Source organism: Mus caroli, unplaced genomic scaffold (genome assembly GCF_978045245.1).
Source record: "Mus caroli unplaced genomic scaffold, Mus_caroli_1 scaffold_7, whole genome shotgun sequence".
NCBI classification, from domain to species: Eukaryota; Metazoa; Chordata; class Mammalia; order Rodentia; family Muridae; genus Mus; species Mus caroli.
Window position 1 is genome coordinate 111199849 of NW_028227262.1, and position 20542 is coordinate 111220390.

The window sequence follows — 20542 nt, forward strand, 5'->3', positions numbered from 1 at the left end:
TGGTAGTAAATGCTTAGCAAGGAGTTGCTCAGAATCAAAGTTAACTGAGTCCCATGTGAGGCACTAGGTAGGCACTGTGCCGGATACCTTCACAGAGACTACTGAATTTATACCCAGAAATGGGAGTAGAAATGGGAGTTAACAAGACACATGTGGTACCAAAGGGAGAGAAATCACCAAGAGTAATCTTTTGGGCATCATAAGTTATACTGTGTCTTACACCAAACTAAGAGACCAAGTTCAAATCCATTAGAATGAATGTTGTTACCTGTTCTGACATACACCACCTAGACACTATCTTAAAACATAGCCAGAACCTGGGATGTTGGGCATCAACATCTGAAACCTTATTAAGGAGACAGAGACAAGAAGATCATGACTTCCAGGGCACTCTCAGCTATAAGACAGTGAGACTGTCTTAAAACAACAGGGACAAGCAAAAAAGACCTCACTACAAATTGGTATGAATTTTTGGATATCTTTTCTTTTAGAGCACCTACTAGTTCATCTGTTTTAGTGAAGATCCATAGAATATATACCCAGAAGGACACTTAAAAAAAAAAAAAGAACAACTCTATTTATAGATATGAAAGCTGGGTCTTAAAGAGCAAAACAACTCCACCCAAAGGGGCACAATAGGTTGGCATACAACCTGACTCAAATTCCACTGTATTCTGATATTTCTCTCATGCAGGAGCCAACAAGTGTCAATTCTAATTCGAGGTACACTCTGAGAATAACAGGAATGGCAAAGCCAGTGAATACTGATATCCAATCTCTGTGAAGCACTTTTTTTTTTTTTTTTTTATATGTAAGTACACTGTAGCTGTCTTCAGACACTGGAGGGCGCCAGATCTCGTTGTGGATGGTTGTGAGCCACCATGTGGTTGCTGGGACTTGAACTCTGGACCTTCGGAAGAGCAGTCGGGTGCTCTTACCCACTGAGCCATCTCACAGCCCCTGTGAAGCACTTTTAATGCTCACAGAGGAATCATAAGTGCAGCCTCATTTCTCAACTCACAACAGTAGTTAAAGCCATAGAATAAACAAGACATAAGAGTAGAGCTTTCTACGGTCTATTAGATATTTTTAAAATTGGAGGAAATGGTATATGAAAAATTTTATTATACTTTTATAATATATTTATATTAACAGAAGAATTAATATACTGCCGGGCGTGGTGGCGCACGCCTTTAATCCCGGCACTTGGGAGGCAGAGGTAGGCGGATTTCTGAGTTCGAGGCCAGCCTGGTCTACAAAGTGAGTTCCAGAACAGCCAGGACTATACATAGAAACCCTGTCTCGAAAAACAAACAAACAAACAAAAAGAATTAATACATTGTTGCATGGAATATAGGACAGACAAGAATATTTAAGGTAAACGTGACATAAAGAAGTTTCATACTGATTCCACGGGGCTTATACAGTCTAAAGCACTTCTCTTAAAGTACCACTCTCTTAAAGGAAGGCAGGCTGGTAAACTGCTGTACTAAAAGAACAGTTCTCCACAACAGTGGTGGGGAGACAGGGTTAGAGCTACACGCAGCTGGATGTGTTGCCTATTCTTGAGCTTGTGTGACCATGGACCATCACTTAGAACCTCATTCTCTTCACCTATAAATATAGTAAATATTACTTATCTTACAGTTTTTTAGTGTAAGATTTGTTAAGTAAACTGTTTAGATTCTAGAAAAACGGACTGTAATGAATGCAGCCTACTAATACAGTCAGGACAAACCTGTAAAACTGTCTGGCTGTCAAAACCATTCATTCAGCTTCAATTTGTGAGATCAAGATAAGTAAGCAGTTGCTATTTATAGGCCCTCCCAACTAGCTGCACAAAGAAAACAGGCCAAGAGGGTAAAATTACCTAGGTGAACATTATTGTACTCACATATTTCATTTCAAACTTCTTAGCCAACATTTCCACTTCTTGCCTCTCCTTATGCTCATCAGTAAATGGATCTTCTGTATGAACAAGTTTCTTCTGATTCAAAGGAAATGGGAAAGAAACACAAGTATTAGTCCTAGTTCAACTACACTGCCATGTATTAATCATATGTCAACTACAGTTCAGGATGACTAAATATACATTTAATAGTATATCAAGTAGATGTTCTCAGTATTGTATATTTCATAACTACATCCATTTTATTATTTTCCAGACTTGAATATATCTTTAAATTTCAATGAGTCAGTTTTTCCTAATATAAACAAATAGGTCAAAAGCATTAAAAACTATTCATTTAAATGATGGTACACAGTAGGAAAGTATATTCAGCTAACAGACTTACACACACTCTACAGTTTTTTGATGGTTAAGAAGTTAACAATCTAAATTGACTCCACTTGCAAAATGATCCCATTCCAAATAAAGCAATTTCTCCCCAATACTAACATTAGGTAAATATGAAAACATACATTTTATTTTGATATTATCCCTAAAAAAAGACTAATTCAGCCATTTAATATCCCTAAAAAGGTATTCAATTATAGAATCAGAATTCATCATTTGCTTATAAGTTATTTCTAAAGTATCTGCAGCTATCCTGGCTTTCTGCTGAGACTAAGAATCAATAATTTCGCCGGGCGTGGTGGCGCACGCCTTTAGTCCCAGCACTCGGGAGGCAGAGGCAGGCGGATTTCTGAGTTCGAGGCCAGCCTGGTCTACAAAGTGAGTTCCAGGACAGCCAGGGCTACACAGGGAAACCCTGTCTCGAAAAACCAAAAAAAAAAAAAAAAAAAAAGAATCAATAATTTCTGTATCATCTATCTCCTATCAATGGATATCAATTCAAGGAATACACAAAGTTAAAAAGTGCAATAGCTCATCATGGCTTCCTTCTAACAGTGTAGAATGACACACTATTCTAAAATACAGTTTAAAACACACACACACACAATGAGCAAGTCACCATCCATTTGCTAAAACAGATAACCTTGTATCCTTTCCTGACTGCACTATTTTTAAAAATTAAAATATTCCTGTCTGCTGCATGGTGGGGATGAGGCCAAAGGGCAACTTTGTCAGGTTGGCTCTTACCCTGCATCTTCCTGTGGACTGTGGGGATTGAGCTCAGGTTGCCAGTCTTACAAAGTCCTATGTATTTTTAGCAGATGTGGTTTTTTGTTGTTGGGTTTTGTTTTTGGTTTTGGCTTTTGGTTTTTGGTTTTTTGTTTTTCAAAACAGGGCTTCTCTGTATAGCTCTGGCTGTCCTGGAACTCACTTTGTAGACCAGGCTGGCCTCGAACTCAGAAATCCGCCTGCCTCTGCCTCCCGAGTGCTGGGATTAAAGGCGTGCGCCACCACCGCCCGGCCAGATGTGTTTTTATATACATACTTCCCTGTCTCAAAAAACCAAAAAAAAAAAAAAAAAAAAAGAAAAAAAAAAGCCAAGAGCTACTTTTTAAAAAATACTATTTTTACCTAATTTTTAAAAATTTACTTTGAAAGTAAATCCAATTTGGTTGTTTGCCTGATTTGTTTTCTGGCACAGGGTCTTTATGTAGTCTTGGATGACCTAACTTACTACATACACCAGGATGGCCTCCAACTCAGAGGTCCTTCTGGTTCTCTCCTCTAATGCTGGGATTAAACGTGTACGCAACCAAAACCATCTCAAAGGAAATGTTTTAAAGGGTTAATTTTTTCAAACTGATGTAGCGGCTTTAAATAATTAAAAATGAAAGTGTATTACAACCAGGATAAAATCCTGAATTTGGAACTAAGGCACTTCATCCTAAATATAAAGACTGACACACAAAATCAGCCCAAAACATGGCAGGGAAACATGGATAGGATGAAGGCAGGATGAAGGTCATCTTTCCCAGCACATCAGAATAAAAAGAACTTCTTAAGATTTTTAAGGAGTTGATTTTAGAATCAAATTTTAAATGTAATAATAAATATTTATACTTTCTAATCCTAATTGGCATTATGAATACAAAACATAAAACAATTCAATGGGAAACAAACTAGCAAATAAGACTGGTAGGGAAAGTAAGCACCAATAGGGCATAGCCAGTCATCTGAAGCTCGTGGAACTGACTGAAGCAGTCAGCATGTTCTCTCCCATCACTGGGAGTCCAAACACAAACACTAGGTCCTTATTCTGATGGGGACTTACTGAACCCAGAGCCTTTCACATGGTAGTCTACTCCAACAAAGCTCTACCACTGAGCTTTACCTCCAACACAGCCTGACTCATAGTATGCACAAAGATTTATATTTTTCTTTAACTTTGAATCATCTTAAAATGTCATTCTAAATGTTTTTTCAAGACAAGATTTCACTACACAATCTAGGCTGGCCTCAAAGTCACAATCCTGCCTTAGTACCCTGATACAAAGAGTATCACCATGCCCAGCCTGTTCTAAAAGATTTTCTGTACTTAATACAGGCAACAAAATCTACCTCTTGTTTACATATACTCTATAAAATTAAAACAGACTCACGTCTCCTTTACAGTTAAGAATGTTAGCAACCCTAGCACTCAGGAGGTTGAGGGATGAAGTCTGACAGAAATTAGAGGCCAATCTGGGCTACACAGTGAGACCTTCCTTCAAAGCAACAAACACCTACAAAGAACCATCTCTTTTCCCAATAAAAACTCAAGAATCTCCCCCACCCAGGTGAAACAATTGCAATTATCAGCTTGTGTGGTATCAATGTGACGATTCTGTCCTTTGATCCTAGTAGCCGGGGCAAATCCTTTACAGGTCTTATCCAACAGACACAATGGAATAACAGAGTTCTGGAACAGTGCAGATATCACCTCTATTATCATGGTTTTTCTCTTACAGGAAACATTTCATTCATTTTGTTCTCAAATGGGTACTCAGGTTACCTGATTGCGTATTTGCTATGTCCAAAACATACTTCATAACGCACTACTGCAATGGTGAGCACACTGATCTTTCAGGGCAGGGGGATCCCAAGATCTCAGGCACCACCTGAACCACAGTTATGGCATGAATACCACAAAGAAAAAACAAATCAAAGGGCTGACCTAACCTGCAAGGTGATCTTGCTTGTTAAGAGTTAGCCAAAATATAAATTGGAGCCAGGCGTGGTGGCGCACGCCTTTAATCCCAGCACTCGGGAGGCAGAGGCAGGCGGATTTCTGAGTTCGAGGCCAGCCTGGTCTACAAAGTGAGCTCCAGGACAGCCAGAGCTATAAAGAGAAACCCTGTCTCGAAAAAACCAAAAAAAGAGTTAGCCAAAATATACTTTTCCTCATAAATACAAAAGAATTCCAACTGTCTACCTGCTAGTTGGGACTGCACACTTCATTCAGCAGGTAGAAAGGGGGTTTATTTAAATGTACCCCAGTGCAGATGGTACATACACATACTGTTCTACTGTTCCAAACAGTCCACAGCTACCAACTGTCAGTTGACAAATCTTGTTCACTGACATACAGCTATTTAAAAATTGACTTTTTTTTCTAATTTGACTTATCCTACTATATGGTACACTATTTAATTATAGTAACTCAAAATTAAACTTACTTTGGAAAAGTTATAACTCTAAAAATAAACTAATCTCAGCCAGTCTTGGTGGTACAGGACTATAATCCCAGCTACTCAGCAACATGAAACAACAAGATTGTGAATTCAAGGCCAATACGGGCTACAAAATAAGTTCATGGCACCTTACCAACTTAAAATTATCTTGTCTCAAAAACAAAGGATGGTGTACTTGGAGTCATGTCAAATGATACAGCATATCCCTGGCCTGGGATGTTCAAGACCCTTGGCTTCATTCTTAGCATTGGAAAAAAGAACAGACTTCCCAGAGGAGACATTTTGGGATCACCACTTTCCAGACATTCTCTAGTTCGTCACTCTCCTAGGCTCTCTTTATGGAACTATCACAATCCACTTACAGAAGTGTAATTTACACATTCTTAAATAATAAATATGTTAAACAGGACTAATCATAGGAAAATGTGTTAACTTTTCCTACAAAAGTAGACCACAATGAAAAACAATAAATTCTTTTGTGGAATTACAAAGAAAAGATATATGGTTGAATATATAATGAAAAAATTGGACCAATAAATCCCTAAATTGATAATATCTATGAAGCAAACATAAAAATTAAACCCAATTCCTATGTCCCATAGAATATAAAAGTATAGCCATATACCAAACATTGCTTTAAAGGTAAAGGAAAGATCACACACACAATGGTAAATTCCACAGAGCCTATATAGCAGGTTAAATAGAAGTATGATATAGCTAAAAACAGATTAAAACACCTAGGTTAGCCTGGCAGGAGGGTGCACACCTTTGACTCCAGTGCTCAGGAGGCAGAGGCAGAGAGATCTGAGTTGGAGACCTGGTCTACAAAGTGAATTCTAGGAGAGCTGGTGCTACACAAATCCTGTTTCAAAACAAAACATCTGGGTTAGTGTAGGCACTTCCTATATATTTGCACAATGACAAAACACTAACTAGCATTATGTATTTTTACTTAAAAATGGCTTTTGTCTTGCTGTTTTACTATACTTTGTGTGTGTGTGTGTGTGTGTGTGTGTACAACTTGTAGAAGATGGTTCTCTCCTTCCACCATGTGGATACTGGTTATGGAACTCAGGTCTTTAGGCTTGGTAGCAAGTGCCTTTACCTGCTGAGCCATTTTGTCACCCTATTTTTTGTTTTGTTTTGGTTTTTTGAGGCAGGTTCTCACTATGTGGCCCTGAACTCTCTCCATTCTTCCACTCCAGCCTCCAGAGTGCCGAGGTGACAGACTAGCATGCCCATCTACAAAATGTTTTGCATCTGCAACTTACACAAATTGTAAAAATTGTACACTTAATATTAGCAAAGCAAGGATTTTTTTTTTTTTTTGGAAAATGTTCCAATTTAATAGACAAAAAAGAGGCATTTATATTATAAAAACAGAACGGGTTATGAGTGAATTGAGTTTACAGGACAAAGTATTATGTGGAAGTGACCAAAATGGTCTCTACCCCTAACAATTCGATTTCTCTGAAAACATTTAGTAATGATGGCCACACCATACTTGTTAATAGCCATCAAAGGATTAACTGGCGCAAAATGAACACAGACTAATGATATTATTCAATGTGAGACTTTTGACTAAAGAGTAATCCACTGCAAAACAAAGATAGTTGAAAGGAACTAATGCATTCTGGAGTCCATTAGAAAGCCCGGCCTAATAAAGAGCATAGTCGCTAAACAAGAGAGCAATGTCTATCTGCTGCCTCTATCTATCTATCTCTCTCTCTCTCTCTCTCTCTCTCTCTCTCTCCCATCTCTTCTTCCTAAAGACCACCAACCCACAACAATAAAAATTACAATCACCGACAAACCGCTGTCCTAATCCCATTGTTCACCGGTTCCCTCAAAAGCATACCGATGTCTTTTCCTAAGTTTTTTTTTTTTTTTTATAAATTCAAAGCGAATGTTTTTTTTTTTTTTTTCCGTCATTCTCCAGAAATCCACAACGGACAAAATGCTCCCAATTCGAACTAATGAGAGCCACTCAAATAATATGACTGGGCAGCCACCGGGTAAGACAGGAGACCTTTCCATTCAAAGACAATGTGCACAAACAACACACACACACAAAGCTAACAATATTTACCAACACAAGTGCAACCACATTACGAATCCACTTTTTCATTCCTAACGTGGAATCATTAGTTTCTGAAAATGTTTAATTTCTCTTAAATCCCCTTCAATCAAGGAAAATAAACCACCCGGCCAGGAGCCCATCTCAGCAGCCCTGGCGCACGGTACAGCTGGGTTGAGGAAGGATGAGGATGAGCCGAGAAGGGGTCACACAATCTCTCCGCTTCAGACCGGGGGGCGTGTCCCCCAAGGTTTTTTTTTTTTTTTTTTTTTCGCTTCCCTTCTACAGGAACGACAGATGGAAGTGCCACAAGAAGCTAGCCGCACGGCTCACAGGGCCTCGGGATTTGGTGTGGGGAACAGAAAGGAAAAGGAGGAAAAAGCTGAGGTTTCGAAAGGTGCACAGGAAAACCAGCTCGGCGCGGTGTGGTGGGGGCAGCATCGGCCACCCAGGAGGGCCGAGCCGCGCAGCTCCCGCCCCGTCTAGCTGCCCGGCCCCCGCCACCCCACCCCCGGGGCGAGCGAAGTGCAGAGCAGCCCGGGCAGGCGGCGGGTCCGGAGGCGCCCGGGCTGTGGGGCGGCCGGGAGGGAGGGACCCTCTGTACCCGTTGTTCTCCGCACAGCAGCAGCTCCGGGTAGCTGAACTCCACGCAGCTTTCGTCCGTGGGGTCCTTGAGCACCAGCTCCAGGCGAACCGTCTCCTTCGGCGGTCGCGGCGGCGGCTCCGCCCGGGAAGCCGACTCCCGCGGAGGGGGAGTCTGCAGGGGCAGCGGCGGCGGCGGCGGCTCGGGCCGCGGGGGCTCGCGCTGCAGCGCCATGGGCGGCTCGGCGCGGCTGACCTCGCGCTGGGGGAGCGGCTTGTCGCGCGCCGGGGGCTGCGCGTCAGCGCGGGGGGCCGGCTCTGCCCGGGCCGGCTCGCGGTACGGCTGCGGCTCCAGTCGGGGGGGCTCGCGCTCGGCGCCCGCGAAGTCGGCCTCGCGTCGCCTCACCGGTGACAGGCTAATGAACGCGACTCTGCGCGGCTCCGCCATCCCCACTGTTCTGGCCCTCGGCGCTCACTCGAGCCGGCTCTCGCCTCGACGCCGCACGGCGCGCCTGCCCGCCTCTCCTTCTGCTCTCCGTCACTTTTCTTCCCTCCAGCACCCTCAGCTGTCCCCGCGGACGCCACCGTGAATGCGGACCGGGTCCCCGTCCCCGCTACTACGTTCTGATGGGCTCCACCGCCATCGCCAGGGTCGCCGCAGCCGCCATGTTGGATCCCCCACATAAATAGAAGCAGGCCGCTGAGCGGGCGCATGCGCACACTCGAGACGCTCGCGTCCACAGTCGTGGCTGTTGCTCAGTTTTCCCCTTTTCCTCTCAACAGTCTGGAGGCCAGACAGCTCGGCGGAAGTGACGTCACAGACAGGCCTGTCTCCGTGGCAACGGAGACGCTCTCTACGCTTTGCTTTCAAAGGAGGGGTTTGGGGTTCCCGGAGTGATTTCCTCCTCTCGCCCGGAAACCGAGGCACGCTCGCGGATCCCTTAGGGTGAGCGTCGCGATGTGCCTGGGACCGACACAGTCATGGCGCCGGGTCCCGCCCGACGTTGGCCTCTGGCTCTCGGCGCCGGAGAGCAGGGTTGTCAGCTGAGAATTCCAGGCGGACCCAGGGCAGGGGTGAGGGACTCGCGGCCCGGTGCCCGGCCCGCCGGTCTGTTGTCCCGTCACCTGAGGTGTCCAGGGTAGAAAAGCGAAAACTAGACTCTTCCCCAGACCCCTCCCGAAAGCGCCACGCTGCCTCCCACACCGCTGCCTCCCACACCTCTTCCTAGCCGCTTTGCGCATGGCGGGCGGTGAGACGTTCAGTGACGCGCCTCAGTTGGGAAATTGAACTGGCAAAGGAACAGTTCTTGAAGACTTGAACGTCTTGGCAGCCTTTGGTGTTATTTTAGGGGACATGCTCCCGGGGGAAGAAAATTCACGGCTCATCTTTGAGTGGGAAGGAGCGTTGCTTAAGCTTCGTTGGAGCATCGTGGGAAACGAACTGGAATTCAGATTTTAACGGAGGAGAATTACTAGCCCTTTTCATCTATTCAGTAGAAAGTGAATTGAAAGGCTCCCTTGCCGCATCCTCATGGAAACCCAAGCTTGTTAATTGCATCAATTATATTAGATGTTGAAGAGCTGAGTCAAAGAGACATCACAGACGTTTTTAATATTTGCTCTTCTATTCTTTTCCAAAGGTGTACCAAACGGTGATGGAATGTTCAACCCCTGTGACGTTTTTAATATTTGCTCTTCTATTCCTTTCCAAAGGTGTACCAAATGGTGATGGAATGTTCAACCCAAAAGATTCTGCTAGCTCTAAGCCAGGTGTAGAGATGTAACCCTTTAGTGTCAGGAAGATACAGGCTGTTACATTTCAACATGGTCCACATAGACAACTGCAGGTCAGCTAGCACTTCATATATATATATATATATAATTTTTTTAAAAGATTTATTTATTGATTATATGTAAGTACACTGTAGCTGTCTTCAGACACTCCAGAAGAGGTCGCCAGATCTCGTTACGGATGGTTGTGAGCCACCATGTGGTTGCTGGGATTTGAACTCTGGACCTTTGGAAGAGCAGTCGGGTGCTCTTACCCACTGAGCCATCTCACCATGGAAGTGGTGGCTCTCTGGAGCCAGGCAGATCTCTATGAGTTCAAGGCCAGCCTGGTCTATTTAGTGACTTCTAAGCCAGCCAGACCTACATAGTGAGACCCTGTCTGGAAAAAAAAACAAAACAAAAAACAAAACTGGCAGCAGCAACAAGAAAAAAAAAAAAAGGAAGATGATGAATTTCTTCCTTAAAATGCTGCAATATTTCCTTGACATTATATTTTACCCCCAACATTCCTTCCACTGCTCCTGGTTTTGTTTGGGTCTCCTATTTTTGGATTGAAGTGACCTTTCTGCCCACAGGCTCTGTTTCTGCCATCTTACAATGGGCAATTAAAGTTTTTGGAACACTTTCTTTTTTTCCTTTTTTTTTTTTTTTTCTTTAGTTTTTTGAGACAGGGTTTCTCTGTGTAGCCCTGGCTGTCCTGGAACTCACTTTATGGACCAGGCTGGCCTTGAACTCAGAAATCCGCCTGCCTCTGCCTCCCGAGTGCTGGGATTAAAGGCGTGCACCACTACGCCCGGCTTCTGGTACACTTTCTGATGTATCTCTATCCCATCTCCAGTTGACTGAGGGTTATACCTGTGTTCAGTTTCTGCAATTTATCCCAGAAATTGCAGTCTGTCTGTCCTTGAGTCAAGCTCTTCTGTAGGTAACCTCTCATACAATTATCTAATTCTGGGTGCCTTGAAAATACTTTGAACATCAATCCACAGAGAGAAGTAGGTTCTAACCGTGGTGTAAGCTACTCAAATAAGCACTTAAGAGGCAGAGGCAGGTGGATCTCTGAAATCGAGTCTACCCTGGTCTACAGGGTGAGTTCCAGGACAGCCAGAGCAATGTAGTGTGAGACACTGTCTGGAACAAACAAAACAAGAAAAAAGTAGTTTCTTTCCTGTAATCCAGTGTATACACACACACATACACCCATGAAATTTAATCTACCATACTAATACAATGTAGCATAGAGTGAAAATGATGGCGGTCAAAGGACAGCTTGGTGGAGTCTGTTCTCTCCTTCCAGGTGGCCAGCCTTACATAGCAAGTGCCTTTACCTAATGAATGATCTGGTTGGCCTAGGATTGCTTAAATGCTAATTTCTAGTTTCTAACCTATTTTCCTACACAGTAATATATAAGACTGGTTTGCTACACATATCTAGCATAAAGCTGTTCTATACTTTTTCATTGTAAATGCTCTGTAGCAACAGTTCAGATTGTGACATTACCATAAGTTTTTGTTTAGCTTGTCTAAAAGCATATTACCATATTTATTGTATCAGTGCTGAATAAAGTTTTTATTTTATTTTGCTTTGCTTTTTAAGACAGGCTCTTACTATGTACCCTTGGATGACCTGGAACTAGCTCTATAGACCAGGTTGGCTTCGAAAGCACAGAGATCTGCTTGCCTATGCCTCCCCAGTGCTGGGATTAAAGGCGAGTACCACTGGGTATAACTACACACATTTTTGATCCCAGTGCTTAAGAGGCAGAGGCAGGCAGATCTCTTGTGAGTTTAATGCCAGCTTGATCTACAAAGTGAGTTCCAGAACAGCCAGGGGTACACAGAAAAACCCTGTATCTAGGCATGTGTCACTACACCTGGTTTCTATTCCTTTTTATAATAAGTCCTCTTTGAGCGAAATTTATAGTATCTTGAATAATATCACTAACATACACATATGAGCCGGGCGTGGTGGCACACGCCTTTAATCCCAGCACTCGGGAGGCAGAGGCAGGCGGATTTCTGAGTTTGAGGCCAGCCTGGTCTACAAAGTGAGTTCCAGGACAGCCAGGGCTATACAGAGAAACCCTGTCTCGAAAAAAAAAAAAAAAAAAAAAAAAAAACCATACACATATGATTTTGTCAAAAGAACATATGCTTTAACCAGTGCTCCCAGTCCTTTGAGTTTATCAAAGCTATATTTTACTACATTTTATGTAGGTGTGGGGACAGGGTAATAGAAATCAGAGTACGATTGGCAGGAATGGGTTCTTACAGTGTGGTCCTGGGGATGGAATTCAAGTCCTCAGTCTTGATGGCAAGTACTTTTACCCACAGAGCCATCTAAACAGCCCAAAGAGCTATAAAAGTCTGTACATTTTTGCTTTTATCCAACTTGATTGGTGAGATATACAGGATTTTTTTCTTTTACTGGTTTAACTTCTATTTATTTATTTTGAAATTCATTTTCAAAACCAGCTCCTTCACATATTTGTAAGTATCATTTTTCTGTTTGTTTTGGGTTTTTTTTTATAAGAAAACATCTGTAAAGTCTATACTGGTTTCAAACCTCCAACTTCTGACTGCCAGGATTCTAGGCAGGCACCACCATATAGCTTCTATTTATAAATTAATTAATTTCCAAGTTGATTAGTATTTCTTGTGGCAGCCTTATGCTTATTTCAATAAATTTTTTACAATTTCTCAAGAGCCCAATGTCACTCATTTTCATTGTTTTTTTTTTTTTGTGTGTGTGTGTGTGTGTGTGTGTGTGTGTAAGGATTCAAGACCTTGTCCTGAGCTTTAATACAAATCTAGATATAGACTCTTTTACTTAAAAGTTAAAGGAAAGTTTTAATCTTGGTATTTGTTATTTTTTTTTCTGTCTCTGATTTTATTTATGTATATATTTCTTTAAAACATTTTAGAGGTATCTGGGTTGGCTGTTTTGTGGCAGGATGTTTCGAAGCTTGCCAGAACTCCAGGGTTAGATTCCTGGCATAACACAGAAGAAACTGTTTCGAAGGCACAGTAAGTACCTAGTTTGGTTTGGGTATTAACTTCTGCTTTATAACATCGTGATTAAAAATACACTGAGCTGGGTAGTGGCACACGCCTTTAATTCCAGCACTTGGGAGGCAGAAGCAGGTGGATTTCTGAGTTGGAGCCAGCCTGGTCTACAGAGTGAGTTCCAGGCAGCCACGGGTACACAGAGAAACTGTCTTTAAAACCCAGAAACAAGCAAACCGCCCCCCCCACACACACACATGCACACACAGTCTTTTGAGTTTACTGAAGGAGGTCTTGGGCCTTGAGGTTGAAACTACAGAGTGAGACTAGGCTGCCTGGGTCTAACTCTTCCTCTGCTGCTTACTATCACACACTCTAGGACCTTACCACGGAGTACTTAAGCACTTGTTTTGTGTCTGTTTCTCTCAGGTTGTAAAATGGGGATAATACATCATTTAAAGCTCCGGTGCTGGGCAGGTGAGTTAGCTTACCTGGTAAAAGTGATTGCAGTCAAGCCTGAGGACCTGGGTTTTATCCCTAAGACCCACGTGGGAGAAGAACAAAACCAGTGCCCCAACTTGTTCTCCAATCTTCACACACTTGCCATGGAACACATGTGCCCATAGACACACAAATTAAATATATTAATCATTTTAAAATAGTGTTTGAATCAATTGGGTTAATCAATTGTGAAATGTTTGGAACGGGGAGCAATCTGTCCATGGGAAGGGATGTATTTTCTTTGTGGATTTTACTGAACAGCCTGTGGGTCCTTGAAGGGAGGTATATTCTTTGACATATGAAGCTTTTGCTTATTGCCAATAATGTGTAGATGACTGCAGCTTTACTTACATTTCCATTTCACCTTTCACAACTTGCCATTATCTCTCATCATTTTTGCTTTTCGAATATTGGTGCCTTTCCTTTGTTGCATGTTCATAACCATTGTGTTCATCAGGAAACAGAGCCTCTGCATTCCAAGTGTGTCTCTGTGGCCTGCTTAATGACTTTGACCTGAATCCAACCTTGTTTGATTATGGCACCTGCTCTCTCTCTATTTGCATTTTCCCAGTTGCACTGCCACTCGTCTTCTCACTTTAATGATCACGAATTACTTTGTTCTCAGTAAGAGGAAGCAGCCCAGCCTTGGATTTTACTTTGTGATCCAATCCACCAGTCTCGTTGCTTTAATGGATGACATAAGCCCATATACAGGTTTGGACAAGAGGTAAGTTTGAGCAGAGGCATTCGTCTGTCATGCTTTCTCCTATACATCTTTCAAAAACTCCTTGACATTGTCTAGTTGCTTCATTTTTGTATATATTTTTCTGATAATTTAAACGCTTTGTATTGCTGTGTAATGAGGTAAAGTTAAAATGACCTTAATTTTCAGTTTCTTTGGATCTTATCCACGATGTTAATGTTATTCCCTAAGTAGTAGTAGTCATCACAGGAGCGCATACTCTTGAAACTTAAGTCTGTTCTTTCTCCTTTTTATTCACTATTTCAACATTATTGTTGTATGTGTGTTTTATCTCCATATGTACACTTGTACGGCCACATGTGCATGTGCCGGTCAGAGCACAGCTTTATAGAGTCAGTTCTCCCCCTACCCTCTTCACATTGAATTCCAGGGATTGAACTCAGGTCACCCACCAGGTTTTACAAAAGTGCTTCTCCACCTGTGAGTTTTGACCCCTTTTGGAGGTCAAACAACCCTTTCACAGGAGTCCTCTAAGACTATTGGAAAACATAGATCTTTGCATTATGATTCATAGCAGTAGCAAAATTAGAGTTGTGAAGTAGCAGCAAAAAAAAAAAAAAAAAATGGTTGGGGGTCACCACACCATGAGGAACTGTATTAAAGGGTTGCAGCATTAGGAAGGTTGAGAATCACTGCTTTAGAGGCAAGAACCTTTATCTGTGGTGCCATCTTATCAGGCTTAAAAAAATAACTATATTCTGCCTCCTGGGGGTGGTGCTCAGCTTTAATCCCAGCACTCAGGAGGCAAAGGCAGAAGTCAGAGGAGTTTGAGGCCAACCAGGTCTACTGTCTGAGTGCCAAGATAGCCAGGGCTACACAGAGAAATCCTGTCTTGAAAAACCAACCAAATAAACAAACAAAACCTGTATTAAATGCTCCTAAGCCCCTTATTTTAAATATAATTCCACTAGATTTGGCAAATGTGTAGTCATGGTATCTAGCATATGCAGATACCTTAACTTTCCAGGCATGTTTCATAAAATATAAGGTGGAAAGAGATAAGACACTCAGTTTGACCTCTAACCTCTACACGTGAACACAGCTGCATAAACATGAATACACATGACAAGAACCAAAAAATAAATTTTAATTTAAATATAGTACAGTTGTATGTGATTCTTTTGTTGTACAAAAATAGTTGTAAAAGTGTTTTTTTCCATTTTTAAGTATACACTACAGATTATTTTTAAATAGTACATTGATATGATAGACTGTATAAATTACACATTCCCCAGCCAAGCCCTTCTTTTCCAGGCTGTCATCTGTGAGAGAACACAGTACGAATTTGATGCCCTGTCAAGACAATCAGAAACAATTATCCCTCCTAACAGAGTTGAATGTGCTTCTCTTTAACTAGCATTCATGTTTCTGTCTCAATCCTGTACATTAAAAACTTTAAACAGTAATCTAAAATTCTGCTGTTGGGAACAGACAGCCTTCTCTCAAGGAAAATGTCATAGAGACTACTAAGTAGTAAACTCACAAAGTCTCACTGGGAAGTCCATGACTGTGAATGAGTGTCTTTCAGGAACAAGGAGCTGGAACTGAACAGTGCGTCACTGAAGACGTCAACAGCTCCCAGGAGTTGATCTGCATTCCCACTCTTTTGCTTCCAAGTATTTAAAGCAAAATAAGTTTCATAAGAGTGATTCACAGAACTATAGCAGGTTTAGTCATAGCTGATCCACCTAGTGCCTTTGACAAAGAGAACCAGGTGCTACTGAAAAGGAGGGAAGACCAGAACAAGACAAGAAGCTCTGGCATAAGGAAATGGTGCAGCTTTGTTTCCTGCAGTTCTGTTAGACCAGTATTGTGTTTTGTGCTTTGGCCCAATCATATCTGAGCCTAATGTAAAAGATGGCACACCGGCCATCTTCTCAGGAAGACTTCTCCCAGGACTCAGAGATACAGAGCTGAAGAACACCTTGGGACTGGCTAGAGGTGAAGGCTGTGTTCAGCCTCTGGTCCTGTTGCTTCAGCTGTTTTACTCTGTACAGGTTTCCCTCTCCTTTCTGCGCAGAACTCCAATCTGCCATCTGCAGCAGGAGGTTGGGCAGGAGGAAGAATTAATGGTGTTTCTAAAAATTCTGCCACCTCCTCCTTTGTGCAGTCCCTGCTCTATGAGGATGGGTCTGTATGTTCTAGCTTGTGTACCTCAGACCTACAGAAGAAAATTACAGAGCATACAAATAAACAGGTAATCTGATACACAAAAAGATGTATGTCTGTTTTCTGAAAGTAGAATGGAAGCCTGACAATACTTTGTTGTAGAAAAAAGTTTATGTGATGACAGCTCAGAGACACGAGGCTGAGATATGATGGAGAGGCTAGCCATTAGGAGGTCTCTTCAAAGGACCTGCTTTATACTTGTATCAATAAATCCCTATGATGTGTTCATGTGTATGCAATATAAACAGGTACATATGCTGAGCAGTGGTGCACACGTCTTTGATACCAGCACTCGGGAGGCAGTCAGGCGGATCTCCGAGTTCAAGGCCAGCCTAGTCTACAGAGTGAGTTCCATGACAGCCAAGGCTACACAGAGAAACCCTGTCTCAGAAAAAAAAAATTATATATATATATTTCATGAAAACTTTCCCAGTCCTATGTTCAAAATTGCTGTTCATTCAGAAGATAGTAAGAACCCTGCCCTGGCTTTGTTTCCTAAAATACAAGGGAGACCTAACTCTGAGACTTACATACCTTCAGAGATGCCAAGTTTTTCCTTTCACTCACCTTTTTAAAACCACATACTCAGCTTGTCTAGACGTAACAAGCTACTCACAGAGTGGTCTCATAAGCTAACTATCTACTACTGACTGCTGTTTGGTAGAGGGCCTCATGGCCATCCTCAGAATCACACAGCTCAGGACGACTTCTCCCAGGAGTCAGAGATGTAGTCATGGATGGGCTAATGTACAAGATGATGGAATATGATCAAATGATGGCAATTCTCTAGTATAAAGGTACTTGTTACTGCAGGTAGGAGAAAATGTCCTGCCGGGCATGGTGGTACACACCTTTAATCCCAGCAAGTTCCAGGACAGCCAGGGCTATATAGAGAAACCCTGTCTCAGAAAAGAAAAAAAGAAAAGAAAAAAAAATATGTCCTGAAATGCTAACAGAGAAAGAAAAACAAAACTAGTATCTATTCCTAAAGCCAGTAAATTACAGACTAGTGCTGAGGGTGATTAGGGAGGAAAGGCACCAGGGAAGGCCAACAAACTTTCACCAGTAGATGACATTGGGTGTCAGCTCCTGCTGCCTGATGGCTAAGTCCACACATACCACCCACTCATCCTAATGCTCTAAGAGCAAGGAAGGACATGTCAATCAAGCAGGATCCCGGATTGCATATTCAAGTGCAGGAAAACAGTTCCAATTTGACTTGAGAGGAAGCTGGTCCTGGCCTAGGGTTTGGCTGCTTAGATGGGCACTCTATTCTCCTTGGCCCACTTCTTCATGATCCTGATGATATACTCCACTTGGGTGTTTCCTGTGCTTCTCAGTAAATGCAGCACTTCTCGGAGGGTCTCTCTGAGGAAAGGTTTTAGAGAACACATTTTTTCAATAAAGAAGAAAAACTAGCGATCTCACGACCTAGTACTATATCGCAGTGAGGTGTCTGTGCTCATGGACCCTCCACTGGGCATTTCAAAGCTGCTACTTTTCTAAGCCATGACAATGGGTTGCTTCTTCCACACAAAGGGTTGCTCAAAAATGGTTCAAATATAATATAAATGAGAATAGCAGTAAGGACCAGAATTTAGTGACTACCCAGCATTTGCACTTTAACTAAAACATGTTTTAACTTAAAAACTCATTTTATGTATGCATGCATGCATCCTTATGTATGTGTGTATCTATGCATATATATATGCAATCTGTGTGTATATATGTGTATGTATGTATGAGTATATTTTCACTATGCAGGTGCCCGAGAAGGACAGAGAGGGTGTCAGATCCCTTGGAGCTGAACTTACAGGTGTTTGTGAGCACCTGACATATATGTGCTGGGATTCAAACTGTGATCCTCATGACTGAACAGCAAATGCTCTTAACCACAAGCCTCCTCCAGCCCCAAGTTAAGATTTATTATGATTAAAGCTTGGAGTTTAGGTGAGGCAGGCTGAAGCTTCCCTGGTGTCTCATCAGAGATTTGGCAACTGTCTGTGGATCTGCTCCCCTTGTGGTCTTGTCTTTTTTGGTTGGTTGGTTGCGATTTTTGTTGTTGTTGTTGTTTGTTTTTTTCATTTTTTTATTAGGTATTTTCTTATTTTACATTTCAAATGCTATCCCAAAAGTCCCCCACTCCCCCCCCCCCCACTCCCACTTCTTGGCCCAAGGAACCTCCTGCATCTGACTAAATGCTTGTATTCAGGATTATACATAAACATAAGGCAGGAAGTAAATTTTGATAATTTGCTTGCAAAATTATTAGCTTTCTATCCATATGCATTAAGCAATAAATATACTGCATGGAACTTTTTTTTAAAGATTTATTTATTATTATATCTAAGTACACTGTTGCTGTCTTCAGATGCACCAGAAGAGGGCATCAGATCTCATTATGGATGGTTGGGAGCCACCATGTGGTTGCTGGGATTTGAACTCAGGACCTTCGGAAGAGCAGTCAATGCTCTTGACCACTGAGCCATCTCTCCAGCCCACAGAACTATTTTTATAACACTAAATTAATAAATTAGTTTTAGCCCTGGTTGACTTTGCTGGACTTGAGCCCACTATTTTGCTTCAGACTCCCAAGTGCTAGGAATTTTCTTTTAAGTATTTTAGTTTTTAACCACATAGAAGTATAATCCTCTTAGTTTTTACATAATCAAATACCTTAGCATTTCCTGGAATACAAGAAGGCAGAAGCAATAAAAGAATTATCAACCATGTCTACTCCATTTCTATTTCTTTGAGGCCTAAATTAGACAGCAGAAGGACTTTTTAGAGGGCAGAAGCATCAATGGCACTTGCTGTGGAAATGGCTGTTCATCCAGAGCCTGATGTGCCCCTTGCCTTGAATTTGGAGGCTCTCGTATGCTTAGAGTCCCCAGAATTTATGACTTAGAGTCATTTGATTTCATAAAATAAGACATTTCTGGAAGAAAATGATCATGCAATGTTAACATCTCAATGTTTCTACCTTTAAGATCTGCACCAGGGGCAGGTGGATAGAGGCAGCTCTGTCCATTTGTTTACTTACTTGGGTTCTCTCCCAGCTAAAATCATCTGGAAAATGCCCACACAGGCACCCCTCTTGCCTTCCCAGTATTCAGGGTTGGGATCCAGTCTTTCTAAGACATCAAAAGCTTTGGCTGAATAGTAGAACTGGCCCATCTGCACAAAAGAAAGCATGGTGGTAGTATTGACATTTAATCAAAAGGTGGGACAGAAAAAAACATATGTAATAGTGAACAGAACGGGATGAAACAAATGCACAGAAGGTAGCATTTGAGGTAGCAGCTTAGGTACATTTCAATTCCTAGCTAAAACAAAAGAACCACAGTTTAAATGCATAGGTTCATTTACAGCCCCATGCCCTTACTTTCAGTGATAGAGCATTTTGTCTAATACTGTTGACTTATGCTGTCATCAAGACATTTGCTGATTCTTCTAATTCTATTCTACTCTTGTGTGAAACTGATGGCTGTCTTGAATTAGGTATTTTTCAAGTTTTCTCAATACACTACACTAACTGGACCAAATTCAGCTCAAAATCTTTCCCTCATAGTCCTAAATTCTTAGACTGCCTAGGCTGTGACAATTCTAAGCACACAGTGTCTAAATTCATTTTGCAGACATCTATCCCAAAGACTCGACACATTTCCTTAGCCTTATAGAACATACTGAGCACAATTGAAATCTGCTTATGTGGGTTTCCCAAGTTGGCTCTTAAGGCTCTAAATTACTGGGTGATCCTCCTCACTCTGTGGATTTGGTTACTCCTCCAGCCTACTACTCAGTCACTGACAAGTTCCTTAAGGTAATGTAGAGGAATTTTAGTCCGGCAACACAGGTGCTCTGGCAATGGATCACATCCAAAGATGATCTGACCAGAATACAGAGACACCCTGGATCAGAGTATGACCTGGCTGGAATACTGACACGCCCTTAGTGCACACCTCTAATCCCTAATGTGGAAGGTAAGGTTAGTTTGTAGAAGGATGCAGCCATGTTTGAAAATGACAACGAGCTGGGCAGTGGTGGCGCATGCCTTTAATCCCAGCACTTGGGAGGTAGAGGCAGGTGGATTTCTGAGTTCAAGGCCAGCCTGGTCTACAGAGTGA

At 42.1% G+C, this 20542-nt stretch overlaps 2 protein-coding genes and 1 long non-coding RNA gene across 7 annotated transcripts in view; 1 reads left to right on the forward strand and 2 right to left on the reverse strand.

Annotated features, from left to right (window-relative positions):
* The window catches only part of Ubn2 (ubinuclein 2), a 68677-nt gene extending 59722 nt beyond the window's left edge, over nt 1–8955 (reverse strand). Inside the window, exons 1-2 of one of the 4 annotated variants that reach the window (XM_029478831.2) lie at nt 8208–8955; nt 1895–1987 (exon numbers count right to left, since the gene is read on the reverse strand). In XM_029478831.2, the coding sequence (XP_029334691.1) occupies nt 1895–1987; nt 8208–8633 (519 nt within the window). In that variant the 5' untranslated portion in view covers nt 8634–8955. The remainder of the gene's footprint in view (nt 1–1894; nt 1988–8207) is intronic. The other 3 variants (XM_029478832.2, XM_021165456.3, XM_021165455.3) reach the window with 3 other exon arrangements.
* A 135-nt stretch (nt 8956–9090) lies between these two features.
* Nucleotides 9091–15563, forward strand: LOC115031332 (uncharacterized). 2 transcript variants are annotated; one of them, XR_003836958.2, is made up of 5 exons: nt 9091–10032; nt 12901–13003; nt 13412–13459; nt 14055–14210; nt 15501–15563. It is a non-coding gene; the product is annotated as an uncharacterized LOC115031332 (long non-coding RNA). The 2 variants fall into 2 exon arrangements; XR_003836957.2 differs by having other exon boundaries at nt 14109–14210.
* Nucleotides 15315–20542, reverse strand: part of Ift56 (intraflagellar transport 56) — a 44891-nt gene continuing 39663 nt past the window's right edge. Inside the window, exons 17-18 of the mRNA XM_021164800.3 lie at nt 19459–19592; nt 15315–17783 (exon numbers count right to left, since the gene is read on the reverse strand). Of these exons, the coding sequence (XP_021020459.1) occupies nt 17672–17783; nt 19459–19592 (246 nt within the window). The 3' untranslated portion in view covers nt 15315–17671. The remainder of the gene's footprint in view (nt 17784–19458; nt 19593–20542) is intronic.